At 46.0% G+C, this 26351-nt stretch overlaps 3 protein-coding genes and 1 long non-coding RNA gene across 11 annotated transcripts; 2 read left to right on the plus strand and 2 right to left on the minus strand.

Annotated features, from left to right (window-relative positions):
• Positions 1–269: 269 nt before the first annotated feature.
• Positions 270–7282, plus strand: sergef (secretion regulating guanine nucleotide exchange factor). Of its 3 annotated transcripts, XM_029154226.2 has the most exons (12): positions 270–411; positions 681–819; positions 1065–1217; positions 1533–1627; positions 1727–1787; positions 1871–1984; positions 2063–2125; positions 2419–2577; positions 2649–2797; positions 3913–3949; positions 6314–6494; positions 6606–7282. In XM_029154226.2, the coding sequence occupies exons 1-11, from the start codon at positions 370–372 to the stop codon at positions 6472–6474; spliced, it is 1173 nt and encodes a 390-aa protein (XP_029010059.1). In that variant the 5' UTR covers positions 270–369; the 3' UTR covers positions 6475–6494; positions 6606–7282. The 3 variants fall into 3 exon arrangements, with proteins under 3 accessions (XP_029010059.1, XP_029010058.1, XP_029010060.1); XM_029154225.2 differs by having other exon boundaries at positions 6314–7282; XM_029154227.3 differs by lacking the exon at positions 6606–7282 and having other exon boundaries at positions 6212–6326.
• On the minus strand, positions 3757–17617 carry kcnc1b (potassium voltage-gated channel, Shaw-related subfamily, member 1b). 5 transcript variants are annotated; one of them, XM_029154204.3, is made up of 5 exons: positions 16420–17617; positions 13075–13993; positions 12342–12515; positions 8802–8838; positions 3757–5296 (listed from the first exon to the last, which is right to left on the minus strand). In XM_029154204.3, the coding sequence occupies exons 1-5, from the start codon at positions 16981–16983 to the stop codon at positions 5248–5250; spliced, it is 1743 nt and encodes a 580-aa protein (XP_029010037.1). In that variant the 5' UTR covers positions 16984–17617; the 3' UTR covers positions 3757–5247. The 5 variants fall into 5 exon arrangements, with proteins under 5 accessions (XP_029010037.1, XP_029010038.1, XP_029010036.1 ...); XM_029154205.3 differs by lacking the exon at positions 8802–8838; XM_029154203.2 differs by lacking the exon at positions 3757–5296 and having other exon boundaries at positions 7283–8838.
• On the plus strand, positions 17614–24705 carry LOC114857605 (CD81 antigen-like). 2 transcript variants are annotated; one of them, XM_029154241.2, is made up of 8 exons: positions 17614–17976; positions 20346–20460; positions 23153–23250; positions 23350–23424; positions 23514–23627; positions 23714–23812; positions 23942–24025; positions 24116–24705. In XM_029154241.2, exons 1-8 carry the CDS (start codon positions 17968–17970, stop codon positions 24179–24181), a joined length of 660 nt encoding a protein of 219 aa, XP_029010074.1. In that variant the 5' UTR covers positions 17614–17967; the 3' UTR covers positions 24182–24705. The 2 variants fall into 2 exon arrangements, with proteins under 2 accessions (XP_029010074.1, XP_029010073.1); XM_029154240.2 differs by lacking the exon at positions 17614–17976 and adding an exon at positions 18059–18658.
• Positions 22731–24121, minus strand: LOC129604258 (uncharacterized). The gene is made up of 2 exons (XR_008694992.1): positions 23886–24121; positions 22731–23721 (listed from the first exon to the last, which is right to left on the minus strand). It is a non-coding gene; the product is annotated as an uncharacterized LOC129604258 (long non-coding RNA).
• Positions 24706–26351: the final 1646 nt, after the last annotated feature.

Raw genomic sequence — 26351 nt, forward strand, 5'->3', positions numbered from 1 at the left:
TGTTTGTTGATGTTGTACAACAAAAAAGTAAATATTTAAATACTATTGAAATCAATGCAGGTATAAAAACTAGCTAGTATAAAAACTAAACTCGGTTTAGCTGACTGTACTAAACCGAAAGCTAAGTTTATTTAGGGTTAGTTTTTTATATTTTACTATTATAAGAATGCATTTAAGCAGACACAATGACCTTATTAAAAGGGACATTAATATGCTTTTTTAATACTTTACTGATCACATAAGTAATAAATAAGTGGCAGTTTGTTTTACAAATCGTCCTTCTGCTACTGTACCACAGTAGGAAAAAGTTTAGTTTGCATTACGACAGTGTCGCAAATCACACCGACCCACCGGTAGCTAGGGTGCTCCATGGAAACGAGCTCACGGCTGGAGTTTTGTTTACACTCTTGGGTAAGTTCGTTTTCCATCTCTCTAAAGTGTTTAAGGTTAACTCTTTAGTGTCGTTATATGGAGTTGAAGACGTTCACATACCCACTGACGCTGCACCGGTACAACGCTTGGCAACGCTAGTACAGCACGTTGGCTAACGTTAGCTTAACACCACTCTAAGTTAGCTCCGAAGTGCAGAGGCAACAAACGACCGCAAAGCAGATAACGGATCGGTGAGACGTCTGTTTCGGACTCGTGTTCAGCGATTAGCGTTGTGTTGTCCGTGTCAGGGAGCCAACAGCTACGGGCAGCTGGGACAGGGGCATGTGGAGGACCAGCCGGTGCCCCAGCTCTCTGACGCCGCTGCTTTACCACACTGCGCCGTGCGGACGCTCAGCGGCGGCGGCGGTCACTCCGTGGTTGTCACCGGTAGGTTCATGTTCCTGTTTGCTCACGAACCGAACTTTCCCTCTACGTTAAACCATTTTACCCGCTAGGAGATAGCGTGTTTACAAGCGTGACTGTAATCCTACAATTATCCAAAGGCCAAGTAGCGCCACCTGCTGGTCAAACAAACCCACTGTTTGTGTGTTCCTTCAGTCTCATCTGGAGGCGATGTGCATCTTGTTTGTTTACTAAACGCTATATTAAATGCTTTTGTGTTTTCTGAACAGATAGTGGACACGTGTTTGTGTGTGGACAGAATCACAGAGGCCAACTGGGACTTGGCCACAATGCAGACGTCCTAACTTTTCAGCTGTGCCCCAGTTTGACCCAGAAGGTCAGGAATGTAGCGTGTGGTTGGGACTTCACTCTTCTTCTCACTGGTGAGCAGTATTTAGGACATGTCGTCATGCACACGCTGCACTAGGCTTAGGTGACATTTACATAAGAAGCCGTAGGATGTCCTAGGCAGAGATGCTGTGTAATGACATTTGGTTTGTCCTTGAGGGAATCTTTTAAAAACCACATCTATGATACTGAAAAATCAGATGTTTGTGGGTTGATACTGTTACTGATACACAATGATACAGATATGCTTGAAACAGCCGAAATTGCACATTTCATTCTTATCATATGGAATAACAAAAACATCATTTATTTACCAAGAAATTTATTTTCATGTCATGTTGCACTATCAGATTTTGGCCAAGTGCTAGCATGCGGCTCTAATGCCTTTGGGCAACTGGGTGTTGGACCAACCATCACACACTCATGCAGTGCACTAGGAGTAAAGGTGAGCATAAGATTAGATGTGTAAATTAGGAAGGCATGTAATTAAGCAAATGAAAGCTGTGCCCACCATTGCACATTGCATTGAACTGTTTGTTCTCAGGGTCTCAGGGAGCTGGTGGTGAGTATAGCGGCAGGACTTAGACACTCACTAGCAGTTACTGGTAAGTTAGCATAATGCAACTCTCTTCATGCATTCATCCGGGACTTAATCTGCAAATCCAGAATTCTATTTTTTACTTTTTAGAGTCAGGATGTGTATATCAGTGGGGCACTGGCCTTTTTAGTCATGCTAAGAGAGCCCTCAGTCCACACCCCGTCCCAGCACACCTCAGTTCGATGGTGCCCACACTGGTACCAGGTAAGTGGACATGAACAGGATTGCTTAGGTCTAATACTACTAGTAAAAAGTGACCAGATATTTTTGCCATTGTTGCAGGTCTAGAAAAGGAAACATCACGTCTGGTAACTGCAGGGTCAGCACATTGTGCGTGTCTTACAGGTATGACATTTGTGCATATTGTATGATGGTGATGATCATAAATTTGTGTGTTTATGTTATATTTGGTTTGAAATAAGTGAAAACTACTGACTAAATCAGTCATGTGAGCCTACTGTAGTCACTGTTCTGGCCTCCTTGTGCTGCCTCTGTTGGATGAAGAGTGAGCTGTTCCTGTGTGTGTGTGTGTGTGTGTGTGTGTGTGTGTGTGTGTGTGTGTGTGTGTGTGTGTGTGTGTGTGTGTGTGTGTGTGTGTGTGTGTGTGTGTGTGTGTGTGTGTGTGTGTGTGTGTGCAGGAGACGGAGATTTGTTTCTATGGGGAAGCAACAAACATGGTCAGCTGACTGCTACAGACCAATTCCTGTCCTCTCCCACTCTTCTGAACCGCTCACTACTGGATGGAGAGAAAGTTATCAACGTGTGGAGTGGGTGGACGCACATTATTGCACAAACAGGTAAAACATATCACAGATGATGACAATTGGATTTAACATGACACGGTGAGCTAAGCTTTCATCCATTTTAGAGAGTGGAAGAGTGTTCACATGGGGCAGGGGAGACTATGGGCAGCGGGGCCAACAACGACCAGCCAGTCAGAAGCCAGGGCAGCAATCAGCAGGCTCCTCAGCCAAAGGTGGAAACCATGAGGTTAAAGTCCTCCGAGGAGCAAAGCAGGTAATGCATATCAGTATTTCAGTTAGTCTGTCAATGTATGGTTTATCATGAAAAAACTACGAAGTCTATTAAATTTAGCATTGTTGATGTTGTCTGGGGCCTCTCATTAGTGCATGTCTGGAAAATGTCTGTCTTTCCAGCAGAGGGCAGCAAACATTCATAAATAAGGCGTACAGCTGAAGATTGCTCAGTATCAGGGAGTGCACAGTGCAACTAAATGAGCCTGAACCCACAAAATGTATGGGCTTAACAGTTTGCACCACAATATCTAGTGCGCGATGCACTTCACTTATAGAGCCATCATCTTCTTTGTGAGAGAGCGCCTCTTGCATTTAGTGAAGACGGAGGTCTGTCTTCCCATAGGGGCAATTATGCATGGACATCATGGGATTGCTGCAGTTAACCTGTAGTCTAAGTGGCAGCTGTATGGGAGAGGTTTTTTCCATATCTGTCAGGGGCGAACAAGGGCAAGTTCTGGATCACCCTTTCACTGTGCACAGATCATTACAGCAGTGACCTTGTGTGTAAAATAAAATGTATATTTAAGTATTGCTTGCCATAGCTACATAATTTATTAAAAGCATTCCTTCCTCTTTATTAATGAGTACCCGTCTGAATTGGCTTTCCTTGCATGTTTGAACTATTGTTCAGCTATAGAGAGCCTATGTTCAGAATTCAAATTTGCATAGTCGGTTCCTGTAGCAGGTTTGAGCAAAGAGATCGTGGAATGAAGGCCTTTAAACTGTGAAAGGCTTTGGTCAACAAAGGGCTGGCCTTGCAGCTGTCCTGGAACATTTGCATTAAGCCGTCCAAACAGGCCAGGACCATGGTAAAGATTTAATAATTCATTATTCGCTGTATGTCACAGCTGGGTGCCCTTTCATTGTAATGATGCATTGTGGAGTGAGTAAATTTTCTAGTGGAGAGGTTTGTGCACATTTGAATAAAAGCTCTATGACTTTATCTTGACATGTAATTTTATTTCATTTTTAGAGCAGGCTTGGTTACAGAGCATTTTATCCATGTTGCCATAACAATCCTCAGATATTACAAGGTTGAAATTTCCTGGGCTTAAACATGCATTTTGAAGGGTTTGACTTTTGCCTTTTCTACAGATTGCATGTGGATCCGAACATAACCTTGCCATTGTAGGTGAGTGTATCCTCTGAAACAAATACTTAACTTTTATTATTGTGCTTCACAGTTATTTATTTGCTTGTTTATTATAACTTACTTAACCTAAAAGCTGCCATATGTTGCAGAAAAATAGAAGAATAAACTGAAAACAGTATATTGCACAGCAGCAATGTAAATGCACGTAGCTGAAAGAAGGTTTAAAGGAAAAGAATCACTACATTTATTCATTTCAGCATACTGAAAACAAGAGACACAACATTCTAACATGACACATGGCTCCGGAAAAGGAATGTACATACGGTAGATAAGGATAAAAGACTTTTAAGTCCTCCTCAATTCTGTACCTGCAAATTTGTAAGACAACTGTCTGATACATTACAGTTAAACATCAGTGTGAAATATTAATCCTCCCAGTAATGCTTCAGAGGATTTTTGAGGTCAGCCCATTGCTCTGTGGCCTTTGCATAAGGAAGTAATTACCGCATGGATAGATGGGTATCATTGACAGAAGCAATTACCCGACCAGGCCTGTAAAGGAGCTGAATTAACCATGCATGCATTTACAGGCATGTTTTTCTCGTCTAATGTTTGGAGAGCACTCTCCCTTTTCCACAGAAGAATAGAACATAGGCACTGCAGTCACACACATCCCTGAAAGAATACTAAACAAACACAGACACATTGGAGTGTTTGTGATTCCTCATCACATTTTTTAAATCAAACATGCATCTGTTCTCTCCAGCTTTACAGGTGTTCTGCTCTCCCATCAACAACTAGCAGTATGAAACCTTGGGAAAGTGCAAATCTTTAAAAGTACAAAGCATAACATTTTAAACACTGACCTAGTTTTTCATAGTAGCATGAATTGAATGGATAAACACTGAAACACATTCACAGAGCTCCATTAGCAGAAAAAACGTTGCATTGCTGGTATATGTCCAAAAAGGTGTCATTCCTCTTCTGATGATTGATGGATGGTAAAATCACAGTTTCCACTAAGCACTGCTCTGTGCTTTTAGAAGTTCAGTTGTGTGATGACAAAGCAGGCCGAGCTTGCGTGAACCTCCTGCACCTTGCTCCTCTGCTTTGCTCTCCTTCTTTTCTTCTCCTGTCTCAGCCATGGTGGCAGGAGAAATGAAATAGCAAAACAGCATTGGAAGCAGAGACCTGAGTGCTGCTATTTCTGGTGCTGAAGTAGGTCAGGCAGAAAGGAACGGAGAGCATTGCATGCTGCTTCTATCTGTTGCCTGTTCAGCCCTTGCCCATTTGCACCCGAGGAAGCCCTCCTCACGTATGAAATTCATCATCGGTGGTCAGAGGTGGGAGAGAGGCCAAAGATGCTGTGGGCACAGCTCATCCAATCTGAGGAAAGAGTTTTGTTAATGTGGACATTTTGAATGTGACAGGTCTATAAGCACAAACATCATATCTGCTTTAACTTGTACCTAAACTATGATGTCATGCAGGTTGTATCTCTGTGATGCTGTGACATTTTAAACTGTCAAATGTAAAACCAAAAGACAAGGTTTTGATTACAAGGAAATGGCTTTCGGTTTGAGCATCTCTATTCGAATCCTTGTTGTACTGAATTTTGTGCAGGCACTTTGTTACCATGGAAACACTGATGTGCTTTACTCCAGCCAGTGAGTCCATGAATTAAGGACACAGCAAAGATAATGTTTTTTCCCCATTGAATGGACCATTTCAGCAGATTAAGTTCACTAATGCAGTAAATAGGAACCAGAACCTTTTTATAGAAAATATTAATTAAAAAAGGAAGACGGTTACTGTCAATGTGGGAATACATGCAAAGTCCTAACAGACGGGGCTCCCTATGTTTGTAATGCATCAGCTATAGTCGACAGAATGTCACAGTCATAAGCTGCTGGCATGATATCCTAGTCTGTTATCTGGTACAATGTTGGCAAATCTTTATAAACAGCTAAAGACACAAAAACACAAATAAACTCCTATGAAATAGACGAAAAGATGGCATGAAAGACACACAACTGCAGGATGGGGAAAGCTTGAAGATGTGTTACCCTTGAGAACGCAAGCTCGCTTCTGTTGCCATGGCAATGGAGCCTATTAGGTAACTGTGTTGCCATGGCACGTGTCTCCTCGGCGATGCAGACCTGACCACACCCACCAACAAGCTCGCCAGCTGTGAAGAGCAGGGACGCTTTAATGCTGGCCGAGTGTCAGTGCTGGGAACAGCAGGGTGTGTGTGTCTGTGTATGATCATGTGCTTTCCTCTCTTTTTCTTTTTTTCTTCAGCTGTTTTTCCCCAGGCTGCTAATTTTAGCCTACATGCTACAGAGCTGCAACCCCATCTCTCTACTGACAGCTCCACTGACCCATGACCTCTCCCCTTTTCAGGGGGGTGTCTCTTCTCCTGGGGCTGGAACGAACATGGAATGTGCGGAGACGGTTCAACGACCAACGTCTCTCAGCCTAAGCTTGTATGTGGTCTCAGACCTGTTCTGATTGGCTGCGGAGCTGGACACTCTTTGGCTGTGTGTGCTGCAACAGCTAGTTAAAAACACTGCAGCATCTTCAGGTTAGTTACGTGACACAGAGAGACCGGAAGAGCAGAACAGCTGTGTGAATTTTGTGCTGACTGCTTTGCAAAGCACAAAAAGTTTATTTCAGGTGCCTTTTAAATTTACAGCAACTTTCGCCTTCTGAAAGGCAATCCAAGCTCCTTGCAGAGGTCAGAGTTCAACTGCAGGTGTCATAAATACTGGCGTGTGCTTGGACACAGGATGACTTATGTTTCATGTGGACAGAGGCCATCATGTCTTTGACCAGCCTGTCACTTTGATGGACATGACTGGGGGCGATGGCTTTGCCAGACACGGCCATGCTGATGGTCCCCAGGTCCTCCTGCCATGTTTATGAATAAAGCCATTATGGATCATGTGAGATATTTACTAGACCAGTGTGTTACTTCCATCTTCCCTGTCATTGGTTTTATAGCAGTGATCTTGAATGTCGGGAGCCAATCAATCTCTTCACAGTATATTACAAATCTGTCAAACAGCAGTTTACGGATTGTTTCTGTTTTATATTTTTGTCTGTCTGCGTTGTGTTCTTTGGTATCGTTTCTTTCTATTTGCATAACATTCATATGTTATCAATCACTCCACCATACTTAGAACCTGAGGGTGCAGCACCTGGCAACCAGTGCTTTGCCAAAGGGCAATGCATAATTTTAATCCGTGTATATAAAAATATCAGATTTGGTTTAGCTAATAAGTGTGAAAAACCTTCATGTCACTAAAGCTAAATTAATGAGCCTTTTTTTTTGGTAAAAAAATAAATAAATCAACACTCGTTGAAAAATGATCATTTCTGGGGTTTTTTATTTACCACTATTTATTGTACAAGCCTGAACTGTATTGGTCAGAAAAGACACAAAAAAATCATCCCTAAACAACAAAGCAATCATAACGATCACTGAACACCTTATAACTAACCACAACATGTACGGTGTTCAAAACACACACTCTGAAGTCTCACTAAACGGCACATTAGTTGCCTCTTCGTTGTGTTATTGGTTTCAGCTGGTGCTGTTTTCGTTATTGTGTGTCGGACAAGGATCACCACACTGCCCCCGTACTCAGCTACTCTACCTAACTACACAGACCTCAGCAACTTGTTGGCAGTGTTTGCAGTTGTTCGGTAAAAAGTTGGTCCCTTTCGCCCTAACCTTTCTACACAAACAATGAGTCTGGTCTCTGGCCCAGGGTCTCGTCTGTTTGGCTAATTAGGTAGAATCTTATTGTCATTAGAAGCTGATCTTTTCAGGGGTCCTTATTGTTCTGTTTGCTCTTTGGGTGCTGGTGACTCATGGCTAACTTGAAATAAAGCGTAGTTAGTGCATCATGTTGCTTGAGCTACTCCTGAATGGTGAAAAGGATTTGCATAACAGAGGCACTTGTCCAGTTTGATGTGCGTCAAGGTTTGGCATTATTGAGTAAGATGTACTAATACACCAATCTGCACATTTGCATTAAAAGGATGAGAATTCAATTCTAAATGATTGTCAATTAAAACATATTAAAGTTAATGTTAATGCTGTGTTATGAGTTGATATATTTATTTTTAAATTGTCTTTGTTTTTCACAGTACAGCTACATGTTGAATATAAATTATTCACTTTTAAATAACCCTGATCAAGATTTGTTCCACCAACTGAATCTTTGACCAAATCCTAACAGCACACTTTGCGGTTTTTATGCTTCTCTTTATATGCATGTATATAAGGTAGGAGTGGTGTTTTTTTTGTGTGAGCTTTTTGATTTCCTTTTGTTTTCTCTCAATGATCTGAAAAATTTATCAAAGGAATGTTAAAAGTCCACTGGTGCAAAACATTGCAAAAAACTACAAAGATGTGACCATGACAGTGCAAAGTTACTGGTTTGTTTTCAGCTGTTTAGTCTGGCAGACGTGACAAGTGATGACAAGTGATGTTTTGCTGGGGGGGGTTCGAATCGGAGCAACATTTTTTTTTCTATAAACAGAAGAAGCACACAGATATTTGATGGTCACTCAAAAACATTGGTACACACAACTTCAGCACACATAAAAGCATATTTACAGCACTGGCACACACCAAAAATAGGCACACAGATTACAACACAGTAACCAGTCACAGATACTGAGCTACATAAGGCTTGACAACAAAACTTCCTTAGTGCTACATCTATGCTGAGTTTGTGATGTACAGGTTGTCACTGTCACACCCATTTAAAAATACTAAGTAATACACACAACAATGTTACAGCACTATCAGGTGGGTGATGGGCCATTATGGGTCATACACATAGTGGTTGGTACACCATGGTTCATAACACAAACTGACTCTGTTGGTTGTCTGCTCCGGTGCTGTCGCTGGGTCTCTATAAACATATAAAAAAACAATAATAAAAAGAAATTATTACACAAATTATGTATAATGGTGGAGGTGAAGGCGATGATGGGCACCACTGAGGTGCAGGGCGAGGTGGGAAATGGCGCTAGCTGGGAGAGTAAAGAAAATGTGCTCCGTTAGTTCCTCATGGTAAACGGCAGGTTTACCATGTGCTTCCCATGCTCAGCCAAGGCGTCGGACGACAGCGCGCTGCCTGCGAGCAGACGTCGGACTCTGAGTCGGTTAATAAACATGCCCAATCATGCTGCGCTCTCGGGTCCATGTGCTGGACTTGGCTCATTGTCATGCGTTTGCTTACTTTGCGTCATGCTCTCACAGTCACCTCATTGTTGTTGTTTTTTAACGCCCTCTTTGACCCGTTCACACGCAGACGGGGTCAAACCGTCGAAGGCACCAGCCTCAAGCTAGTGGTAAAGGAAAGATGTATGTATGCGTGTGCTGTTGAATAAAAACGCAGTCTAAATGATCGTTGTGTACAAAATTTATTTCATGCAAGGACTTATATTTACACATTTTATTTGAATACTTTTCTGTTGCATAAATGTAAAATACATGCATTTACCTTTCCCCAAGTAGACCCACATCCCATGCTGCGTCATATTGTACTTTTTTTTCCCACTTGAATTGCATGAGCATATATTTCACCTGCATCCCTTCACATCAAGTCTTGACAATTATTTTTTTTTAATATATAACGTTCATTAATTACCACAAGAGACATGACTCAGAATGTAGAACTCTGCTTGTTCAGAATAAAAACAAAATGTCGATGAGTTGCTATACTTAAATTTTCTACACTTCTGATTAGTCAACATGAAATTTGTTAAAGTGCCCTGAAGGATTGTGCATAATTGGTGGGATATTATCAATACATAGAACAGTATTGATGTTTTCAATTAGTAAACATACATACTAGAGTCGGTGTGACACCTCTGGTTAATTAGAATTGAATATATAGAGGCTCTATAGAGATTCCCTTTATTATTTTGTGCTTTACCATTTCTTAATTTTGATTCGGGGACGTTCAGGAGTTGCGTGTCCTACCAATAATAAATGATTGACTGTACGAGGCTGGTGCAACCAATATAAAATAAAGGTTCTGTTAAATTCTTATGAGCACGGTAAAAGGTTCTGATGCTACACTGGGAGCACTGACGTCCCGGAGTATCATGCCAATTTACTACTCACCAGGCACGAAGGCACCGTTGTTTCTTACTTGATGAGCTGCACCTTCATTTAGGCGCCACAGCACTAGTAGACGTTGCTGCAGACTACTGTTTTAAAAACTATCACTAAATATATTCTTATAAAAATGCCTTATGCTCATAACAGCATTAGCTGGCTTGTTCAAGTTGAGTCACACTATTTTAACTGGAGGCCCGAGTCAAATAAATACAGGGAAAGAAACATGAATTTGGGGAAAGGCAAAGAATGGCGGCTACATAAAAATCTCTGCTATGACTGAGTCTCTTGTAAAGCTGTCTCAAAATGCATAAAAAACGACCAAGCTTCAGAAGCTTCTAAAGGAAATGTTGTTTTTCTTACAGGTACTGCGATACAGCTTCTTGTTGAACAGAAATTTTTCATGCAGTTCATGCAAATGAACAAACAGTTTTAGATCTGTTGACATTAGATGTATTCATCACTAGTATAATAGGAACGGTCATCATCTCCATATTGCATTGGACATCATGAACACCGTGTTCAAATATTTTTTTTTTTAAATGGCCACTCAAAAAACATTTAGTCTTGTCTGGATTGCACTTTCACACTGGTAACGTCTCTACTTTGCAACGCACAAAGCACTTGAGAGGGGTTTCCTTAACAGCTGGCATTGGTACCTCTTAGATATGTTAAAGCCGTGGATCGTTAATGTCCAGCGTACTCTTAGCAGGGGTTACATCTCATGAAAAAAAAACTCAATCACAGAATTGTAAAAGCAGATGAGATAAAAGTTATTGGCAGAAGAACATGAGAGATCAAAAGCAACAGAGCAACAGGCAATGATGTCAACGCAGGAAGAGAGTGGAGTTTAGCCTGTGGTAGAAGTAGAACCGTGCTTTGTCTGCAGCTGAGGTGACCCATGCAGAGTGGCATGTGCTTTCTAGTCTAGGATATGATGACACACCCAAGCAGGACACTTGGGAAGCTTGAGTATTAGCACAGGTAAGATACAGTTTCCCATAAAAGTAAAGAAATCAAAATGAAAGGAAAACAAAACAAAGCAGGAGCGAAGGTGTGTGTAATAACAAAATCTGACAGGAGAGATTAGAAGGAGGAGTGTGGACTGGCCTTCCAATGGCATTGGTCTGCTACTCAACCATGCTACATAATGGATGGGATGGGAGAATGTGAGTGCTGCATTAGACAGGGTGGGCTGCAGGGCAGGGCGGACACTGAGGACACTCCAGAGGCATCCCCGCTCATGCCAGACATGCTGTTAAGGCTCCAAGGCTTTTCATAACCTTCAGTTGAAAAACAGAGAACGTTCTGAGTACACTGCAGCACTGAATCCACGACAAAATGTTTTGGTGTTCCTCACTGATAATACTACACCTGTTGCTTTCTTGTTTTTGCCTCCAAACAAACAGGTCAACACGGACAGGTCATTATTCTCCATGCATTGAGCGCATCAGGAGTACAACAGCATGCACCGGGTGGTACTGGAATGGTTTGGAGCGTAACACCGTAAAGGGTAGGCACCTCAGGCAGGGAATGGTCTCAGCTACAGGTAGGATTTCGTACCGTATGGCGTTTAGCGCTGGTGTGCTGGCCGCACACGCTTACTGTGGTCAGGAATGTTTAGAGCGTTAATATTCATAAAGGTAAACAAACAGGGTTGAATCCCTCCATTACAGCGTGTAAATCAGTAAACTAGAATTTGGCTGTTCACTTTGTCCTTCTTCCATTTGTGTTGGTCTCCTTCACCATACTGGTAGCACCCATCAGCAAGACACTTCATGCACCATTATGGTCAAGAGCAATGTACTCAGTCAGTATCCCCGATGGTAATAATCGTTAAAACACATATACATACATGATACACGCATAGCACAGAGATACTCTCTTAGGCATGTAAGACAACACATTCTAGATCATAGAAATCTCGAAAATAGCTTTCTTACTGGTAAATAAATAGCGGTTTTACATTATGCATGGTATCAAAAAATAGATTATGTAGATGTGGACAATTATTTTCGACATTTGTGGTGATTGTGCTTGGCCTCAACAGATGCTATTGTGACTTGGAATATATACATTTCCCAAAGGGACGACTGAGGAGAAGCAGCTGCTGTGAACGTGTGTGTGCAGGTCGTACTAAGAGGTTTGTGGTTGTGTGCGTGCGAGCTTCCTGTCCTGTGTGTGTGTTTGTGTGTGTGCGCGCGCGCGCCCGCCTGTGGGCGACTGAGCCGCAGCGCCCTACGGCCTAGTGTCGCGCGGGGGCCTGTGATTGGCTGTTACTGTACGTACCCCTCCTCACTCTGCCCCCTGTGTGGTTGGGGCGTTCGGCAGTGGTGACCAGGAAGCAGGGCCGCTCTCTCTCGCTGGGGCTGAAGATTTCCTCTGGAGATATGGCCTGGTCTATATGAGGGCAATCTTCATTGGCCAGAGCTGCGTTAGCTGCCTCACCATTTAGCTTGGAATCTTATAGGTAAGCACATTTTAAAGAGGAAAGAGACACGTCAAACATGTGATTTCATTGACCTGTGTGTTGTACGCTCCACCACCTCAGTGCACAGAGGAAACGCACCATGCAATAACACTGAGTGAGTGTTTGCACACTGTCCCTTCCCAGTGTGTCATACTATACGGGTTGGAGCTCAAACTGCATCGTATTTATATAAATACTTGTTTGCTCAATGGCCGCCAAAGGATTTCGGTGAGACCAGTAAGATTTCAGCTCCTCGTTATGTGTTGTTAAGATTACAAAGGCATGAGTGAAAACACAGGCGTGAGTCACCGCATTAATAAGCCTGAAATCAATGGTGAGATTACTCACGTCTCTCTGCTCCGCCATGCGGAGTCAGGTTTGGGTTTCATTAAATGTTTAAGCGATTGTTTTCACTACAAAACCCGTTTGTTTTATCTCGGGCCTGAATCATCGGCTGATTGAAGTGTGGGAACAGACAAACAATGGAACGGTTGAGAGGCGATAGTGATGAGACAGCAGTGCGTCGGAATATGTGTTAAGTTGGTTTCTTACCTTGGAACTTTATCTCGAACACGTCGTCGTGGGCGATGGGGCTCGGGTGCTGGGAGCTGATGCTCGACTTACAGAAGTTGGGAGAGCCCGGCTGGGGAGCCCGAGGGATGTGCCTGTTCTTTTTCTTTGGTAGTTTCTGCTTTGCCATGGCCAGAGAGTAATACATTCCAAAGTTGTTAACAATCACAGGAACGGGCATGGCGATGGTCAGCACGCCTGCCAGGGCGCACAAGGCTCCCACCAGCATGCCGGAGGTCGTCTGAGGGTACATGTCGCCGTAGCCGAGGGTCGTCATGGTCACCACCGCCCACCAGAATCCGATCGGGATGTTCTTGAAGTGTGTGTGCTCGCTGGCTCGGGGGTCGTTGGGGTTGGCGCCGATCCGCTCAGCATAGTAGATCATCGTAGCAAAGATGAGGACGCCGAGGGCGAGGAAGATGATGAGGAGCAGGAACTCGTTGGTGCTGGCCCTCAGCGTGTGGCCCAGCACCCGCAGCCCCACGAAGTGACGCGTCAGCTTGAAGATGCGCAGGATCCGCACGAAGCGGACCACCCTCAGAAAACCCAGCACGTCCTTCGCTGCCTTGGAGGAGAGGCCGCTGAGGCCCACCTCCAGGTAGAAGGGCAGGATGGCCACGAAGTCGATGATGTTCAGGGCGTTGCGGATGAAGTCGAACTTATTGGGGCAGAAAGTTATTCGCATCAGGAACTCAAACGTGAACCACACCACACACACGCCCTCGATGTAGGTGAGGTAGGCCGCGGTCTCGGTCTCTTGGTAGGTGTTCACCACCGTGATGTTCACGTCCACCTCCTCGATGTACGTGCGGTTGATGATGGGGTTGAAGGCCTCGTGGGTCTCCAGACAGAAGGTGGTGATGGACACCAGGATGAAGAACAGCGAGGCCAGAGCGATCCACTGTGGCGGGAACATACAGAGGTGAGAGTGAGCGACCGCCCGGCGGCCGTCCAGGTTTGACAGTGACATTAACGCGCTCACGCCCCACCCCCCCCCCGCGTTCTGTCCCTAATGGGACAATCAATAGGAGATTTCCGTTCTTCCCTCCAGTCCTTCTACTGTGTCTCAAGGTCACAGCATTTCCAAGGCTTCTGTACGCTACATGCAGAGTTACAGCAGCGGCGGGGACATTAGTGTCACCCCTCAGGACTAAATTTAGCCGGGCCTCCTCCCTTCAGCGCCGTCGCTACAGCAGCTCTTTGTCCAGGTGATCATATCGAGGGAATAGCAGCGAGCCGAGAGGACAGACTAGTATGAAAAAGCTATATTTGCCCTAATGGGGAGGAGTACTTAAGCCTTCGTCGTGTATCGACCGGGTGATCTCGTTTCATCACATTTAGGTTCGTGTCTACATGTTACATGGCCGTAACTGTACTCTCTCCTGGGGACCGATGGCTGTCAGGCTGTCGTCGTGTTATTCTCCTCCCATCGCTCTGTACTAGTTTACTCCATGCGCTACGGCTCATAATTGCTTCTGAATGAACATGGGAAGTCAGTAAGTCCGAGGCGGACATCAACCCAATCATCCTGTGAATCACAGAAGTCCGATCAAAAGAGGTTTGCATAAATATGTCTGTGCGGGAGGCCGGTCGTGCTTCCAATGCACAGCACTGGATGAAGGGGCGAGTCTAGAGTCTAACGTGCGGTCAGTACGGCAGGTGGAAACCAGGCCTGCATCATAACATCTCATCACTGCTCATTCAGCGCGCTGCGTCGAGGAAACCGCCGCTCGTCGTGAGCGTCTGCTTCCTCGGACAGGGCGCCGTGCGATGGTGCCGCTCAGAACTGGGAGCGAAGCCGACATATTGTCACGCTGAGGGCTAATGGTGTTGGCAGGTTGTACGGCCACAGTGTAATGTGAATGAGAGAGAGAGAGCGGTGCTCAGCTTTGTGTGTGTGTGTGTGTGTGTGTGTGTGTGTGTGTGTGTGTGTGTGTGTGTGTGTGTGTGTGTGTGTGTGTGTGTGTGTGTGTGTGGTGTTGTTTTATCAGATTGCGTAATATTATTTTGTCCACCCCCTCCACAGTATGTGCTGCACGAAAACAAGTGCAACCTGGACTGTGATGCAGCGCAGTACAAGCTCACTGGGACTTCAAGGCAGCAACTATTAAGAAAGACGCTTCACCCTTAGCACCACAATCTCTCCTCTTAACAGCATCAACATAACTACTGTGCCAGGAGTCTCTATCCTCACAAACCCAAATATATTATAAGCTACGTTACTGCTGCTCACTCTGTTAAACACAGGCCGCTTCCTATCGAACCACCTGCTAAATGTGTCTCAGGAACAGGATGCAGGTGAAGGCTGTCTGCTCCTTATTGGCTGAATTTTCACTCTTGACGACGACAATGACAGTAGTGACGACGGTCCACTGATGTATCTACTGCGACCGGAGTCTGTAATTAACTCCGAGGCTTCATTCTAATTAAGCGTCTTGCCGGTCTTAGTGGAGCTTTGTCTGTCCTCACTCTGCCTTTGTCTTGGCTGCTGCTAAATGTAGGCCACATCTGAGAGAGTTTCCTTCTTTGGGAAATTTCCCTGTGTGTGTGTGTGTGTGTGTGTGTGTGTGTGTGTGTGTGTGTGTGTGTGTGTGTGTGTGTGTGTGTGTGTGTGTGTGTGTGTGCTGGTTAAACCACTTTCTCTAATGCTTTAACAGTGAGAATGTGTTAATGCAGTTTGCGCTTTCTGGATGGGGCCTGATAAAGAATGACACCGCATGCAGCACAGCGGCCTTCGTGAGGGGCACCGGTCACAAAGCAGAGCAGCCGATGGTGTGAAGTCACCAACGAGCGGCACCAACCAGCGCCCTGGTGGAAAAGTGCCCATTACAAAAAAAAAAAAACATCACCTCTGACTGGAACCAGTTTTTGTCTGGAGGTCTGCCACCAAACTCCTACTGCTGCCAACGCTCCTGTTTCCCAAAGTGAAGCTGACCTATTTAGCCAAAGAGCCAACCTGCTCAGGGATCCTTGAGTCCTGGAAACATCCGAATCTAAAAACCACAATGACTCTTACTCCTACAATGACTTTCTTTATCTTCTTCTGTGAGCTAGAACAGGCTGACTGTAATAATTTGCATGTAAATGACTTTCACAGATGAGTTCTTTGGGTTTTTCTTCTACATCCTAATCTGTAGAGTCACACCCTGCTACAGGGACCCTGAAAGCCCTTTCAAGGTCATCATTAGCTTCTCAAAGCCTCCAAGATCTACCAGTTTTTGGTTTGGTTATTCAGATTTCAAGCAGTGACCGTTTCCAACTAAGGAAACCACCAGTGACCCGTTATGGGGCCCCGCACGTTTAAAGGGAAATCGTCCATCAACTCACCCTTGCATATTTGGAGGAGTACGGGTCCTCGAACAGGGCCCAGACACGCTTCTGCCAGCGGCTCCACAGGCTTCCGCTCCTGGCGTCGGGAGAGTCGCCCTGCGCCAGCCTCCTCGTCATTTCATCCGCCTCATCCTCCGCGTGCTCCGGCTCCGGCTCCGGGTCGTCACTCGCCAGGTCCAACAGGCCCCCCCCGCCGAAACTATCAAGGGCCTCCTCGGCGTCCCGGTGCTGGCGATAGGTCATCCAGCAGCACGGCTCCACGTCCGTCTCATCGATGCCCCAGAAGGCGAGTTCCTCCTCGTAGAGCGGTCCGCACACGTCCGCCGGGCAGTGCAGCTTACCTGTCCTGTAATAGTTGAGGATGTGCGCGAACACGCCGGGGTGGCGGTCGAAGAAGAATTCCTCGATCTTGGCATCATAGTCAAAGTGGTTGGGCGCGTCAGGCTCCGCCAGCCAGGACAGGCGCGTGCCAGGTAGGGTGCGCAGGGTGCTGCGGTATGTCTGATGTCTGATCCCTCCCACGTTTATCACAATGCGATCCTTGTCGTCGCTCAGGCCCATTGCGTCCCCTAGGCATTGCTCCAATACGTTCCCTTCATCGCAGGTGGGTCCAGGCGCCCCGTGCAACCATGCACAGCGGTGTTTTGGGGCTGGAGGAAACAATTATATAAGGACACTGCGCCCAAAGCAGCCTGTCGGGTCTCGGCACCTATGAAGAAATGAGGGCTGCTTGACGCGCATCAGGCTGCGTTCCCTCTAAAGCCTGCGTTTTGTGCCACGGAACCAGAGGATCACCGACGCCCAGGGCCGCCGCGCTCACCGCAGGGGATCGAGTCGAAAGCCAAAACGACTGCAGCCAATGGCATCACATTAGGAGCGGACGTCACATCGCCAGTAAATCCAAGATGTCGAGATAAAAAGGACAAACGCGGGCCATCGCTCACACACACACCCCCCCCCCCACGCGTCAACGCAACAAATCCACAGGTTGGTCCAGCGCGTCGAGTCCACGGCAGGTTGGTGACTTTCCCTGCAAGGTGACTGCGGTGGCGCCTGGTGCTGAGCGGACAGCGCCTGTCCGGCAGCTGCTGAGCGAGTCGGCGCTGCTCGAGTCCCTCCTCTGTTGCTGCCTACGGACTCACCTCCTTCACACCGACGCTCCGCTCGCTCCCTCCCCGCGCTCGACGTCGCTCCGCCGCCGGTCTTTGTCTCAGATCAGAGGCGCCCCGATGCCGCCCCCTTCCATTCACGCGTTGCTGAGCTGGAACCGTCCACGGGGGATGGAATAAAAAGGTTCTCCCGGATGGGGATGGAATAAAAGGGTTCTCTTAGCAGCGGAACGGGCGGAGATGGAGAGGGCGACAGACCTTCACCAAAGCGCCTGTTGTTCCCAGCTCCTCAGATGGAGCATGCCCAGTGGCAGAGCGCGCATTCGTCCGAGGCGCTGTCAAGTTCTCCGGTTAAGGCGGTGGGAAGTGTCATCGCCGCACGACTCGTCTTCTTCCTCTCCCCCTCGCTCTGTTCACGCACTTCGGGCGCAGTTGGATGGAGAAGGTGAGCCTCCGGAGCCTCAGCCCGGTAGCGCAGTCATCTTGACGGACGAGAATGCGTGCATTCAGGCTCAGTGTTAAAACGTGCCACTGCTCCGACGGTGGAGATGTTTTTTTTGGGGGGACAATGAGAAAAAGTGATTTTTGGCGCAACTGTTTGTTTTGCAATTCCAATAAATACCGGCAGGTGGCGCCAGTGCTCGCTACACGACCGTTCCTGGCCTTTTTAGTTTGGGTTTAATCATTTTGGGGCACATAGAGATGTAGAGTGAACGAAATAATTGCTTTAAACTAATTATACATCCCACTACGCCTTATTTACAGCAACCAAATGTGGAAAACATAACAGTATTTGCAAATCTACATTTTCATGTAGAACTTTTTCGCCTTTTTTCTCGGTCCCGGCATCTCACGTGACATAGCGGTCTCTCCGCTCGCTCCTGCGGACGGGGCCGCGCGCTGTTCCCTCATCCCCGTCTCGGTGGGCAGTTCTCCGTCTCGGCTTTCACTCTTCATTATAAAGGAGGGGTTTCCAGGGTAGAGGCGCGCCACCCGGACAGACTGCTCTCACAGAGTGTGTCATTGGGCGAAAGGACGAGCTGATCAAATAAACGGGCATCATGGCTGTGGCGGGCTGCACCAAATGCATTAAATATATGTTATTCTTCTTTAATTTTATTTTCTGGGTGAGTTTAATTCATTTTTTTTTTACTTTGGGCCTTTAATGTGAACAGTGATCTTATTTGCTCTCAAACTTAATCTAACTCGTTTCGCATGATTAAACAGCCTAACAACTGCACTTTTACCGGTCTGTGCTGCTCATAAATGATCAATCCTGAGCTTCCTGCCCCGGCCTATTAATTATGCTGATGTGTCTGGGGCTGATCTGTCTTTTCAAGAGGAGATAGACATCAGTGGAGGAGGGAGAGCACAAGCAAGCGTAGCCAGGCACCGATGAAAATGCCTTTCATCAACAGTGCTTTTCTGCATGACCAGGCACTGATGCAGGGACAGAAAGTGGGCGCCGGAGTCGCCTCAGTCTGCTCCCGGGACAGAAACGCTCTTATCTTGTTGTTTTTTTATATAATATTGCTGCAGATCAGTCACTTCACTGGATTCACTTACTCTCAGATTGATTATAATCTCCTCCTGAATGCCAGCCGGCAGAAAACCTGAATGATAAACTAGATTGTTTCTCCTCGTTCAGATAAATTGGTCATTGCTTTAATTGAAAACACACCAAAAGGGAAGATCGAACAGGACTAACGGGGCTTCTGGGGGAGGGGACACTGTTTCCCTCACATTTCCTTTGTTCCTACCTGATCGTGAGTGTTCACTAGAACCTAAGGACGCTGCTCATCCCGTTTCTTTAACGTTTGCTCATCCTGAACCCTTTACGCGGGTGTAATGGTGTTTCATAGGAAGTGGCCACGGCCGTTCAGCAGCAGCTGTCTCGGGTCACGCTTGGTTCCATCTCGCCTGCCTTGCTGCAGACGCGGGGTCCAGTTCACGCGCTCCCTCGGGGCCTTGCTCGCTCAGGATTGGTCTTTTTTTAGGCTCAGCTCAGAGCCACCGTATCCTGGACGCTCCACGTTTGACGGAGTGCTTCCTCTGTGGGCTTTGCCGCCGTGCCTGTGATTGTGAAAGCTCCAAGCTGTCTCTTCCGTATTTGGCAGTTTTTTTCAGGTCTAGAACAATGGGGTGCAGTCGCGGTACTAAATGTGCAGATATCCAGATATAAACAGTGACACATCAGCATGTGACCGCTGAGACAAACGGGACTCAGCTCCTGTAACACTGAGGCCCAATATTTGATCTCACACAGAATAGAGAGCAGGTAAAGGTGGTGAGTTGGCTTCAAACACATGTCCGGGGTGTCACTGAGGTGTCCGGAGATCCTCACATCACTTCTCTCAAAGGACAGTTCGTGCCTCAGTGAAAATCCCTTTCGAAAAGATCTGGACACTGATCTAAGGCAAGTCAGGGCGTCTCAAAGTCCATCTGAAAGGCCTCACGTTTGCTTTAATATTAATCAAATTTCTCCAGAATATCAGTCGACTTAAGTGGCTCTGATCCTCCTCGAGGTTCCACCAAAGCAAAGGTACCTGCAAAAGAATCGCTACCAACCCTCTCTCTCTCGCTCCCTCTCCCCCCCCTCTTCCCCCCCCCTTTCTCTCTCCCTCCCTCTCTCTTTCTCACTTCCTCTCTCTCCCTCCCTCCCTCTATCTCGCTCTCTCTCCCCCCCTCCCCCCCTCTCCCCCTCTCTCCCTCCCTCCCTCTCTCTCTCTCTCCTCTCTCCCCCCCTCCCCCCCCCTCTCTCCTCCCTCCCTCCCTCCCTCCCTCTCTCTCTCTCTCTCTCTCTCTCTCTCACAGCTGGCTGGAGGTGTGATCTTGGGAGTGGCCCTGTGGCTCCGTCATGACAGTCAGACCAGCGAGCTCCTCATGCTGCAGCTGGAAGGCCAGCAGGCACCGGGCACCTTTTATATCAGTGAGTATATCTGATCTCATGTTGTCTTTCCACACATAGCACAACATCGCTGAATTTATCTTTGAAGGACACACATACAATATTATGTGAAATAAAGAAGGATCTATTTTGCTCGAAATGAATCATCTCCTCGTCATCACACTGTCCTGTTTCCTATGAACCCAGTCGTCATGTTGAGACCCACCTATTTCCACACAGCCATACGTCCTCCTCACCACAGGAAGCTCATTGTTAAGTGGTGACAGTGTAGCAAAGAACAGAAATATCATAGAATTGCCAGTGTTTTACATTCAGCAGAGGGCTTGTGAGTGAGATCCAGTATTAGTGGGAGGTCTGTGACCTCTGAGAGAAACTAGGAAACAGGACCTGCGTAAATCCGCAGCACGAGGAGCTCAGCCAGCGACTTCAGTGTTTTTACTCTTAAACCGATTAACATCATGATCCGTGTTCGCGGCTTCAACTCCGAGTCTCAATGGGGAGAAACCAGATGCTTCAGACAGATGTTGAAACACATGTGGACTCCAAAGAAAACTGATGGTCTGTGAATGCGGTGCTCAAATAGAGGCATCACATTCTTCCTGACTCGCACACTGTTTTCTGGGGGGTTGTGTTAACGTGTAGGTACCAGAGCCGCGAGTCATCGTCTCAGTGGCCTATGCGATCCTCACACTGGCCCTAAACCCTACAATGCATTTCACGTTTCAGTTCAAAGGTCCATCATCTGGGTTTGTTGTGGTAGTGAACTCTAGTGAGCCCATTCATTTCCATCTGGACTCCGCCTGCGCTGCCAAACTTACCCCTGGGTAAGTATACAGGGCAGAAGCGCGGCCATGCTTTTTATAGGGGTGAGGCAGGGTGGCGACAGAGGCCCACCCAGGCAAGATCAAGAGAAGGCTGGTTTTTCCCCCTTGAACATACGCCCTCGCGTAATTCAAATAACCTTGCACATCTGCACTTCACCCCTGAAATTAGAGTCTGAGGTGGATGTTTTTAGCATGCTGGCACACCAGAGTGGTATTTATGTAAGGCTGGAAATACAACGTTCTCCTACCTCTTAACCAGCGCCTGAAATCAATTTCGCCGTCTAGTCTGTCCAGTGCCTCACGTACAGCAGGAGATGAAGTGTCTCCGATTTAAGTGGATCGAATGTTGTTTTAGTTTTAATGTTCAGGTGCCGAGAGGCAGATTTGATACTTTGGTGCTTATGCTAAGCTAGGCTAAGTGGCTGAGCTCAGCATGTAGACGATGTGTTCACTGGTCATCACGTGGCTCATTAACGTAAAGCAGCTAATAATCAAATGTTAACTTTTCCCAGAAACTCTTTCTGGAGTTCAGTGTCTATGGACCATTACCTGTACAGTAGGAGTTGTCTGAGGTTTGCTGCCTTATTTTTGTCCTGCGTCACAATGTGACCGTATGTTTTGCTTTTTAATAATACATGAGAGGAAAGTAAGTCAAAGTGGGGCTTTTAGCCCCCCCCCCCCCTCCTCTGGTGGTTACACCGGGTGCCAAGAACTAAATGAGCTTCCCCAGTGGTATAAGTCTCCCTTAAAGTCTCAATAGCTTTCAAACCTCAAAGGACGTAGTCATAGTAATGGAGAGCAGTGGAAATAATGCCTGCTTCGGCACATCGCTGGGTTACCGGCCCCGGCAGCTGAAACAAAGCACATCCTGAAAGGGAGTGGGGGGACGGCGAGCGGAGAATGACAGAGTGTGGACGTGAGTTTGAGGAAGGGCTGTGTGTGAGCCAAGAATGGCCACAAACAGACGTGGGAGAAGGAGAAAGAGTCATCTTCTACTTTAATGCTAGACACAGTTAGCTGGGATTAAATCTGTAGGTTTAAAATGTCAAACAAATCACAGCTTTTGTTCCAAAGCCAAATGCTAAATGTTCAATTTGAAACAATATAATACATTTTATCACGTCATCATAATCAGAATAGTGAAAAATGCATGTCATTTGGACACTCAAATTATGCATTTATAGTTCTGGATTCATTTTGGAGCGGAGCCTCGCGGCCTCTAATCTCCACCACACCAGGCCTTTCCTGTAATGACAAGAAGGACTCGATTACAGGAATGTGTATCGGGCCTCCTTAAATAGGCTTCTAATTAGTTCAGTCTGGACAGAAATGAATCTCAACTCAAAGTTCATAACTGTTCCCAAGCTACAAATCATATTATCGGTAAAACAATCCGAAGTCTGATTTTATCTGTTACTCAAAGTAGCTTCACTGATAATAACACTAATAATAGTGATTTTTTTCCCCCTTATACTTTGAATGATTATGTTGCTTTAGACAGTTTTTAATCAAACAGGTCTGTGTGTATATAAGTATGTGGGTGTCTGAGTATTTACATAGTTCCCACTGTTTCCTGGGGAAGGATAATGCTGGACAGGTCAGAGGGGCTGAGGGCGTCCGACAGGCATTTCCTGCTCTGACAGCTAAACACAATCAGCTCCACCTCTCTCCTTTGACCTGGGAGCCGTTAATCTTCAGGATGTCAATAATAGCGTGTCGTCGCACAGGGAGGAGAAACATGCAGGAAGTCCATTAACACACAATATATGGATCGATGAGCTGCGTGACTCAGACGGAGCGCTGACGCTGCTGCCACCTAGTGGCCGCGAGGAGGCGGTGCAGGCTCCATCTGTACTTCCTTGTCAGCTTCCTCTCCTACCTGCCCACAGGTGTGTACATCCTCATAGCTGTTGGGGCTGTGATGATGCTGGTGGGTTTCCTCGGATGTTACGGCGCCATTCAGGAATCCCAGTGTCTGCTGGGCACAGTGAGTCTCTCTCTTTTCGACTTTGCATCATCCACAGCTGTTTTTGTTAGTTTGTCAATTTGTTTTGATATTCCAGCATTGACTGGGTTCTGTGTTTAGTTCTTCTTCTTTCTGGTGATCCTCTTCGCCTGTGAGGTGGCTGCTGCAATCTGGGGCTTTATGAACAGGGACACGGTCAGAGAGCACACATACAATCTTTGCTCCAATTGGTCAGTTCAGTCTTGTTGGTGTCTCTGAAACTCTCCTCTCTCTGCTGTCCACAGATCTCCAAGGAACTCATTAACTTCTACGACTCTGCATACATCAAGGCCGTGGATGTCTCCGGTTCTCCCAGCAAAGATGCCGGCGTCAACGTGTTGAAGGTTTTCCACAAAACGGTAAGTCAGGGTGGAAGATGCTTGACCAACGCCTGCGTTCTATTGAGTGTGTGCGCTATTGAGTCTGGTCCTGGTTCGTTCTGCAGCTCGACTGCTGTGGGAAAGAAAATAACGCGGTTATCTTTACACAAGTCGCGGGGACCCTGTGTCCAGGGAAGACGACAACAGACTTTTTACCATCTGAGGTAATGATTGTATGACTCATGACAAGCTGATTAACTAAGGTACTTGGAATTTGAATATATTCCATTGGTTTACATCAGGGTGAATCATTCTCAGTCTTCAAGCTTTATTCCATCTCCGGCTTCTTGCAGAACTGCCATCGGAAACTGAGCGACCTGTTCTCGGAGAAGCTCCACCTGATTGGCCTGGCCGCCCTGGCTGTCGCCGTCATCATGGTGAGTGTCACACTGAGCGTGTGCATTTCACACTGCAGTTCTGTGATGAGGCCTTGTGAACGAAGCTCCTCTGTCCCGTTTCCTGTTTAGATCTTTGAGATGATCTTCACCATGGTGCTGTGTTGTGGGATCCGTAACAGCCCGGGCGTGTACTAGGAGTCTCACCAGCAAGCAGCATCAGCCCATGTCTGCCTGAAGTGGGATTATTTTTATCATTTCTTTTCATTTTCAGTATAAAAAAAGAAGATGTATCTATTTCCTATAGATTAGAAACTACTATGAATCGTTAATATTGTTAATTTTCTCACCACTCATAAAATTATTCATTTCCGTCTGTCATGGGTTTTTATTTATCACAAAACTCCTGAATCTTTTATATATAAAGTATGTTGTGAAATATTGCTCTTGACATCATTGAGCTCAATACTGTTTTATGGATGTATAAATTGTACATACACTTGTCATATGTTAATAAGCTTAAGGAGAGTCCACTCATTCCCTGACTGGCTGTTTGTGATGCATTTCAGTATTATAATGATATTTAAGCAGCAGGGTTTCAATGTTCTAAGGTGATGTTCCAGTTCAACATCCCATCCTTAATATGACAAAGAGATGTTTGTCAATGTTTGTACTTATTCTGTCATAATGCTAATAAATTATGCCAATTGTCTTGCTTTGTACATTTGTGGAGTTTCTTTTTCCAATATTTTTGATTATTTCTTATTTCACAGTACAGTGCTTCACCACAGGGGGGCGCTGTGGTTTCAATACTAGTCTGAGGCGCTGCTGCACTGAGCAGATACTCAACTGACTCGTTATTCTGGCAAGCCGAGAGACACACCCATGTTGTTTCTGCCAGCAGGTTTATGTTCTCATCAGAGCACACAACACCTGTGTAATAATTGTTGGTTACAGGTGTCTTTTTTATATTGTTGGTTTGTTTTGCTTTGTCTCTTAGATCCAGTTCAAGTACGTCAAAGATTCCAACAAACTCTAGTCATGTGTGTAAAATCCCCTCATGACCTCTTCCTGTTTTACCCTGAAACACCTTTATGCTAAAAGGTAGACAAAAAAGCGATTTCCCAGTTTGATGTGGCGCATGGGCTGAGCCCGGCTGCAGATCCAGCCCCACCCAACCCCACGCCCTCACAATGAGCTGAAACACGACATCGGATAATGTCACAGAGGCTGTCACGCCTGAATAAAAGCCGATTCCTACACACAAGAACACAGCAAGATGCTAAAACCCATAGAGTATTCAGAAATCACATACTGGGTGGATGGAATTCAACTCACTCGCTAATGGTCGACTCCCAGGCAGAAAAGCTGCGTGTTATAGCTCAAGCTGAGTCAGGAAACACAGGGAGGCAGCAGGTGGAGCAGGTGGAGCCGACTGGCTCAGCCACAGGGTTGGGAGGTTCACCTTCAAACTTCAACCTGACGCAGACTTCATTTGCAGAGCCTGTAATTAACTAACTAACTAACTGGGCCTAAATGTGTAGGTTTATATTTGCATTAACGGTGCAATGGACAAGGAGCAATGTGACCACTTTTTATATGATGACAACATATTTATTTAAACCAACATCAGATTTTACTCACTTTCATTTTTCCTAAATGACATCATGTGAGTGCAGCTTGGATTAAATCTGCCCAGGTATGAAATGTGTTGCTTAACGGGCTTCGGAGCTTCAAGCCACTAATGCAGCCTGACTTGTGTCAGGACGCGGTTTGAAAGTGAAATCAGGGCACGTGGAGCGAAAAAGGTGCTTAGTTTGTAAAATAGGAGGCTGTTAATCAGTAGGTTTTCAACAGCAGCTCGTCACATGACTCCAGCGGCGGAAGAAGTACTCAGGGTTTTAACTTTAAGTATGGTAACACACTTTGACTTGTAATGCAGTACATTCAATTTGAGGCTAGTTTAATATTAATCATCTAACACATACCACAATGAAAATGAAGCAGCACACAGACATTAACAGTCCAGCGATGTGATTATTTCCTGCTGCTGTCCAGTCATAGTTCTGCTTTTGTACGTATTTGATCCTTATCTATGGTGATGTTTGGTTATTTACATTCTTTGATACGCTTTGTGTAAACGATTACCTCACGCAGAGAAACCGACTCCTGACGCAGGAGAGAGCAGTCTGATCCAGGGCGTCACTGTCGCCGAGTTGTGCAATCACTTTCCCTGACTCACACACACACACACACACACACACACACACACACACACACACACACACACACACACACACACACACACACACACACAAACACACACACACACACACACACACACACACACACGCACGTCTCTCAGAAA

This window comes from Betta splendens, chromosome 6 (assembly GCF_900634795.4).
Source record: "Betta splendens chromosome 6, fBetSpl5.4, whole genome shotgun sequence".
NCBI lineage: Eukaryota > Metazoa > Chordata > Actinopteri > Anabantiformes > Osphronemidae > Betta > Betta splendens.

What these genes read in the sequence shown, in the direction of transcription:
- sergef (XM_029154225.2), top strand. Translation starts at nt 370, where the DNA reads ATGGAAACGAGCTCACGGCTGGAGTTTTGTTTACACTCTTGG. An exon ending in ACATTGTGCGTGTCTTACAG is followed by an intron (nt 2,126 to 2,418) that starts GTATGACATTTG and finishes GTGTGTGTGCAG; the next exon opens with GAGACGGAGATTTGTTTCTA. An exon ending in ACATAACCTTGCCATTGTAG is followed by an intron (nt 3,950 to 6,313) that starts GTGAGTGTATCC and finishes TCCCCTTTTCAG; the next exon opens with GGGGGTGTCTCTTCTCCTGG.
- kcnc1b (XM_029154202.2), bottom strand. Translation starts at nt 16,983, where the DNA reads ATGGGCCTGAGCGACGACAAGGATCGCATTGTGATAAACGTGGGAGGG. An exon ending in GTTCGAGATAAAGTTCCAAG is followed by an intron (nt 12,516 to 13,074) that starts GTAAGAAACCAA and finishes CTTACCTATAAG; the next exon opens with ATTCCAAGCTAAATGGTGAG. An exon ending in AGGGGGCAGAGTGAGGAGGG is followed by an intron (nt 11,336 to 12,341) that starts GTACGTACAGTA and finishes TTTCAACTGAAG; the next exon opens with GTTATGAAAAGCCTTGGAGC.
- LOC114857605 (XM_029154240.2), top strand. Translation starts at nt 18,593, where the DNA reads ATGGCTGTGGCGGGCTGCACCAAATGCATTAAATATATGTTATTCTTC. An exon ending in ACCGGGCACCTTTTATATCA is followed by an intron (nt 20,461 to 23,152) that starts GTGAGTATATCT and finishes ACCTGCCCACAG; the next exon opens with GTGTGTACATCCTCATAGCT. An exon ending in CAGACTTTTTACCATCTGAG is followed by an intron (nt 23,813 to 23,941) that starts GTAATGATTGTA and finishes GGCTTCTTGCAG; the next exon opens with AACTGCCATCGGAAACTGAG.